This window comes from Oratosquilla oratoria, chromosome 9, assembly GCF_046742065.1.
Source record: "Oratosquilla oratoria isolate Oo_2021 chromosome 9, ASM4674206v1, whole genome shotgun sequence".
Taxonomy (NCBI): Eukaryota; Metazoa; Arthropoda; class Malacostraca; order Stomatopoda; family Squillidae; genus Oratosquilla; species Oratosquilla oratoria.
In genome coordinates, this window is record NC_134785.1 from 4,143,495 (window position 1) to 4,150,994 (window position 7,500).

At 41.8% G+C, this 7,500-nt stretch overlaps 1 protein-coding gene across 1 annotated transcript; it reads left to right on the plus strand.

The window, feature by feature from the left end:
- The first annotated feature begins 1,584 nt into the window (after positions 1–1,584).
- On the plus strand, positions 1,585–1,950 carry LOC143027904 (protein GVQW3-like). The gene has a single exon (XM_076189550.1). The coding sequence runs from the start codon at positions 1,585–1,587 to the stop codon at positions 1,948–1,950; it is 366 nt and encodes a 121-aa protein (XP_076045665.1).
- The last annotated feature ends 5,550 nt before the right edge of the window (positions 1,951–7,500 follow it).

Here is a 7,500-nt window from a genome sequence, read left to right on the forward strand (position 1 = left end):
TAAGAGGAAGATGAGGAGGAGAAGTAGGAGGAGGAAATAAATGAGGAGGAGGAGGAAAAGGAGAAAGAGAACAAGGAGGAGGAAAAGAAGCAGGAATAGGAGGCGAAGGAGAAGGAGAAGGAGAAGGAGGAGGAGAAGAAGGAGCATGAGAAGCAGGAGAAGGAAGAGAGAGAGAGAAACAGGAGGAGAAGGAGGAGATGGAGGAGGAGGAAGTGGAGGAGGAGGAGGAGAAGCAGGAGGAAGAGAAGGAGGAGAAGTAGAAGAGAAGCAGGAGGAAGAGGAGGAGTAGGAGGAGGAGGAGGAGGAGGAGGAGGAGGAGGAGGAGGAGGAGGAGGAGGAGGAGGAGTAGGAGGAGGAGGAGGAAGTCCAGATGTTTAAAACGTCTCCAACTTGCTGCTGTTGATCTCCTAACTCGAGCAAACTTTCTTGCAGAAGCTTAATGTCTCCGAGAGTTAGTCAAACCTTCCTTCATAAAACATTCATGAAGAATACTGTCAAGCTGTGCTGACAATCCCACGTGCACCATTCTGAGTAAACGAGGAGAATGAGAAATACACACACACACGCATATATATATATATATATATATATATATATATCTATATATATATATATATACACACATAGACATGTGCACATATGTGCGCATCATCCATAAAAAATCTATGCACGCACAGGCGCGCACACACACACACGCAAACACACACACTCACACACACACACACACACACACACACACACACACACACACGGTGGCGCAGTTGGTAGAGCGCTGAACTACTAGCATGGTGGTGCCCGTAGTACTTGGTTCGAATCCTGCCCAGGGCCGAAATTATTTCGGTACCGCTGCGCTTCGGGTCGTTATTCTGACTCTCGTGGGCGGGGAGTTGGGTGTGTGTGTGTGTGGAAGGTCATAGCATTACCCATAGATCGGACCTACGAGCTCTGAGCTCTCTTCCAGGAGGGAAATATCTGTCGATCACGAGTCCAACACGTGATCCAAAGACCAAGTGAATACACGCACGCACACACACATAAACACACATGCACGTGCCGTTCACATCGATCAAGCTAATGCTAAACCAGGAAGGTTGGGTCTTTCATCTTTGTGCACTTACAAAACACGTATGAGTATGTACAATCATGGATACATACACGCATATACACGCAAACTTTAACACGCGTGTATATACGCAGACACATGTAGAAATGTACACACGCACACACACACAAACACACACATACACACACGCACACACACACACACACACAAACACACACGCACACACACATACACACACGCGCACACACACACACACACACATACACACACACACATACACACGCACACACACACACACACACACATGCACACATCTTGCTGGTGCAATGGCTACGAGGGTCATTCAAAAAGTTCTGAGCCCCCCTTCATAAAATTTGCCACAGTGAACAAAACGTGATCAAACTTCTAGGTCATGATTGTATATGTGTAATGTAACATTGAGCTGAATTTTGTTAAATATACTCATCATTTACTAGTATAAAGACGACCTTGATCAAAACACTTTGTTCCATTTCGGAAATATGAGCTTCTCAAAGGAAGAAGTGCGAACGATCATCAAATTTTCGGTTCTTCTGGGCAAATCTGCTTCTGCCATCCACGCAGAACTTGCCCAAGTTCTTGGTGAAGAATCTACACCTGGCCTTTCCACTGTGAAGCGTTGGGCGGTGAAGTTTCGTGAAGGAGAAGCAGAAGTCCCGGATGCCCCAAGAAGTGGACGACCAAGAACAGCGACCACAGACGACAATGTGGCGCTGGTGCAGGAGCTGTTAGCAGAAGATCGGCGTCTGACAGTTCAGGAGATCAGCTTGGAGGTTGGGATATCTGAAGGAAGCGTTTGGGATATCCTCCACAACAAACTGCAGAAGCGGAAGAAGTGTGCGCGGTGAGTTCCACACCTCCTCACCGAGGAGCACAAGGCCTGCCGCATCACACTGGCTCGTGCGCATCTTCGACGGTTCAGGAAGGAAGGAGATGCTTTCTTGGACAGAATAGTAACCGGGGATGAGACCCAGACCTCTCTCCATGTGACTTCCACCTGTTTGCAACCCTCAAAGAGCCGCTGTGTGGTCAACGATTTCAGGACGAAGATGAGATAAACATCGCCGTTTCCAACCGCCTGAAGACCATCCAACGTGAAGGCCTGGGAAATAGTGTTCCCTAACTTCCTCAGCGCTGGGAAGCCGTCATAACCAAGAATGGAGAATATATTGAAAGTGACAAATAAAGTTTTTGTAATAAATCTTCTGATTAAAATTTTGTGAAGGGGGGCTCAGAAATTTTTGAATGACCCTCGTATCGTCGACGTTCCACAATGTCGAAAGGCTTCATCTAGGTTTAGCTTTCCATTAAACTTAACTAACCTTCTGCAGTATTTAGCTGTGAGGAGGTTATAGGGTATACCCCTTCTGTACCGATTTCACTTATCACATAAGCCAGAGCAGCCGGCAGACTATTTTATTCATCTCCGTGGCTGTCCGAACTTCATTATGACGCGTAAAAAAAAAAAAAAAAAAAAAAGTGGGGACATGTAAGTTTCATCCCTTCCTTTGACTTCGTTCACCCTTTCCCATCTCTCCCGTTATACATTCTTTTCCATCTCTATTTTTTCCTTTCGTCCCTCCTTTATCAAGTCTCCATTTCCATACTTTGATTGTTTCCTTTCTCTCTCCTTCTCTCTTTCTCTCTCAACCCCTCTCTCTTTCTGTTTCTCCCTCTCTCTCTCTTTGTCTATCTCTGTCTATCTCTCTACCACTTTCTCTTTCTCTCTCTCAGTCACTTTCTTTCTCCCTCTTCTGTCACTTTCTCTCTCTCCTCTCTGTCTCTTTATCCCTGCCCTTCTCTATCTTTCTTTTTCTTTTTCACATTAGTCTGTGTTTTTGCATTAAACAAACATTGAATTCTTCAATTCTGTTGTGATACATCTTCCTCACTCTTTATATTTTCCTTTCTCTCTTTCTCCCCACCTCTCTCTCTCTCTCTCTCTAGTATCCCCTCTTCCCTTCTCTCATTATTGAGATACCCCTCCGTTCTCTTTCTCGCTTTTTCTCTCTCCCTCCTCATTATTTCCATTTTCCCCTTCGCCCTTTTTGTTCCCTTCTTTCTTTCTTTATCTTCTTTCTTCCTTTCCTTTTTTTATTTTTTTTTTTTCTTCCTTTTCTTCTCCCATAAGTGCGAAACTCAAACACAAACATCCACCACATCCCTCTTTTCTTTTATCATTTTCTTATTCATATATTTCTATTTACCTATTCTGATTTTTTTATCAGTTGTTTTTTCAACTTTGATTTTATTTTCGTTTGTTCGTTTTATTTTTATCTTTTTATTTATTATTTTACCTATTATATTGATCTATTTTATTAATTTATCTATATACTTATTATTATCATCTTTAATGTATATATATATATATTATATATATATGTATATATATATATATATATATATATATATATGTATATATATATATATATATATATATATATATATATATATATATATTCTTTTTTTTTTTCTTTTTCTTTGGCGGTCAGCAAAGAAAGAGCTAGCTAGACTGAAGTTGGGCGACCCATTAAAGGCCACTTAGAAAACCTCAGACTTCTAGTCTTTGATCTTACGTGTTCAATGGTTACAGGAACGTGAAGGAATTATTATCATTCTTAACATTTTCTAATTTATTTCTAATATAGTATATTTTAAATATGGTACGAGTAACTGTGACCAAACATATCCTAACCTAACCCAACGTTGTTCAACCTAACCTAACTGAACCTTAGCTAACCTACCCTATCCTAACCTAACCCAGCGTTATCCAACCTAACCTAGCCTATCCTCTCCTATCCCATTCCAGCGTTATCCAACCTTACCTAACCTAACATATCCTAACCTAATATTACCTAATCTAACCTTGCAGCCAATATCCATAAAAAATTACATGTTATGCTTTTCACTTTTTCTCTTATATTACTTTATTCATCTATTTTTTTTTTTTTTTTTTTACTCTGTTCTATTTCATTTATTACATTTTTCTGCCATGAATGGGCTACGATCTCTTACTCTTTTTCACCTAAGGACGGCTTCAGTCGCTGCAAAGCGCCTCCTGTCGTATGCTTCCTATGGACGTGCTCTCATTTGTTCACAGAGACACCCGTGATTCACTATGGTCTCGGATCACGTGTTAGACTCTTGATCGACAACTATTACCCTACCGTAGGGGTTCTCAGCCTTACTTGGCCCATTCACCCCTTTCACCATTTGTCAGAATGTCATTACCCCCCTCCTTTCCAAGATTGTCTGTTTCAAAAGGTGCATTCTAAATAATATGCAAATATTACTAAAAACCCTTTTATTTTTTTCAAATTAGTATATATTTTTTTCAAATTAGTATAAATCCATCCCAGGTGACAGGCCAGATAGGCCAAAACCTATAATTGCTTTCCTCACCCCGTAAGCTGACTGTGGTCACAAATCACCCCCTTAAATCCCAAAATTCCCCCCTGGGGGTGAATTTCACCCCTAATGAGAACCCCTGCCCTACCGGATGAAAGCTCAGAACTCAGACATGGCCCGATATATGGGAACACACGCACTACCAACCCCTTGCCTACCAGAGCTGATGTGTGTGTGTGTGTGTGTGTGTGTGTGTGTGTGTGTGTGTGTGTGTGTGTGTGTGTGTGTGTGTGTGTGTGTGCGTGTGTGTGTGTTTGTGTGTGCGTGTGCTCGTGTGTGTGTGTGTGTGTGCGTGTGCTCGTGTGTGTGTGTGTGTGTGTGTGTGTGTGTGTGTGTGTGTGTGTGTGTGTGTGTGTGTGTGTGTGTGTGTGTGTGTGTGTGTGTGTGTGTACGTGTGCGAGCGCGCGCGTGTGATTCACCATGGTCTTGGATCACGTATTGGACTCGTGATCGACAGCTATTTCCCTCCCGAGATTTCAGAGCTCATATATGACCGATCTATGGGTAATGCTGTGACCTTACACGCGCACGCACACCCAACTCTCCGCCCACGACAGTTGGAGTAACGACTTACGGCACAGCGATATTGAAATTATTCTAGCCCTGGGCGTGTGTGTGTGTGTGTACACGTGTTTAAGTTGACTCTCTCTCTCTCTCTCTCTTTCTCAATCACCTTTCTCACTCTCACTCTCTTGTAGCGGGTGTAGGATAAAGAGCTAAGAAAGGTTAGTGAATCCATTATTGGATAAGTTGGAAGTAGGTTACATGCGCTCCGAGGCCTGTGTTCATAGAGCAGGTGGTCGAGCTACCCGCTGCGCACAATTATATTGGGTCAGGTCAGGTCAGGCCAGGTAAGCCAGGCAGCGTCATGTCGCGCCGTCCACGTGGCTTCAGGGAATCTATGCTCTCTCTAAAGCCGGAGACCTTAAGTCTGTTACGTTCAGATGATGTCACCTTTACCTTGTGTGTTACGATAGCCAATGCTAGTGCCAGAATGGCTGTCTGCGATCAAAGTAGGATCTTCACGGTCATGAGTAGGAGGAAATTTCCCCTGTTGTAATCAGCGCTTCTATCCTTGTACTGAATTTATTTACCAAGTTATTCATTTATTCATTCGTTTATCCACTTGTTTATTCCATGTAGAGAATAGAATCCAGTCGTAAAAAGTCATGAGCGACTCTGGTCCGTAGGGATATCCGGGTACGGACAGTTGCTCACCGGATAGTTGCTCACCGAATAAGTGACAAATAGGACATTTGCTAACCAAAGGATTATTTTTTACTTTTCTTGAACTTAATAACAAATAATACACGGGATTTTTTTAGTTATATTAAAGTTTATTACAGCAAAAATACACAAACAATATACAAACTTTCATGTTTTAGTTTTTAATTCATTATAAAATTCAATACCAATTTCTTCCATCAATATATAGTGATTACAGTTTGACAACTGGTGCAGTACTGAAGTGGGTTCATTGTCCTTTGTGGTTTACAAGTCCAGTCTAATGGTGTGGCCAGCTGCATTTAGAAAGTCAGGAAGACACTGACTTCCTGTAGCTGTAATAAACTTCAATATAACTAAAAAAAATCCTATATACTATTTGTTATTAAGTTCAAGAAAAGTAAAAAATAATCCTTTGGTGCGCAAATGTTCTATTTGTCACTTGTTCGGTGAGCAAATGTCCGGTGAGCAATTGTCCGGTGAGCAACTGTCCAGTGAGCAACTGTCACATGTCACAGGTAATAAAGCCATGGGGAAAAATCACACGTAAAAATGCCACAGGTAAAACATTCACAGAAATATGTTAATAAGAAACAACAAAAAGCAACAGGACAATGTCAGCACTGTTAATTGTTGAATCTTTCCTCTTTTTTTATTCTCAGTAAAAGAAGATGCAGAACTGATGTTAAATCGGTGGCTTTTGCTTAATTTTTTTTAAATAAGACAAAATCTTTGTGAAATTTGATAAAAAATAGTAATAAAGTATGTCAGCTGAGGTCAGTATGACGACAGGTTCTTGTTCCTCTCTACAGCCTGTCCACGTGCGGAATATAATTTCGTTCTTCTCTACAGAATGGAAGACTCCCTATGGACTGCGTGGATAAGATATTTAGAAGTTAAGTGCTGTTGTGGATGAACAATACTTGGGTACAGTGAAAAAAATAATAAGAAATAGATTTCTGCCATGGAAATTATTCAAAGTAATAAGCGTGGTTCAAAAATCTCCTTCAATGGGTTCATGTATACCAAACAAACCAAGGTGTGGTGGAAATGTGTTAAGAGATCCAGTGGTCACTGTCGAAGTAGCATGACAACAGACCTACATATACAAAATCCAGCTGTACGTCAGGCTCACAACCATGCCCCAAATGAGACCGAAATACGTCTTGCCAAAGTACGCAACTGGATGAAGGACCAAGCTACTAACACTTGAGACAAGTCATCTCAGATCTTTAGTCATGGTGTGAACCAGTGTGATGATGACGTACACTCACTTATAGCCTCTGCTGACATTTGCAAACGTACTCTTCGCAACCAACGGCGGAATCCTCCTGTACCACATCTGCTAAAAGATCTAGGTGAATTCCCTACTGAGTTTGTTCAGACAGTTGGCCATAACCCCGAGGAATTTTTACTCTATGATAACGGACCAAATGTAAACAACCGCATTCTGGTGTTTGGTACCAGTGATAGGCTCTGGCTTCTTGCTGGTGCTGATACCCTGTATATGGATGGCAACTTTTCTGTGGCTCCAAATAATTTCAAACAGATATATGTCATTCGTGTGACTTTTGGGGATATAGCTGTTACTTCCGTGTATGCGCTTCTTACAAACAAGACTCGTACCACCTACGAAAACTCTTTTAGGCTATAGTTGACAAGTGTGCGGACCCATACCTAAATATTAATGTGCAAACCGTGGTGACTGACTTTGAAGTTGGTGTAATGAGAGCTGTTCTTGCAGTGTTTGGCCGTGACGTAGAGAA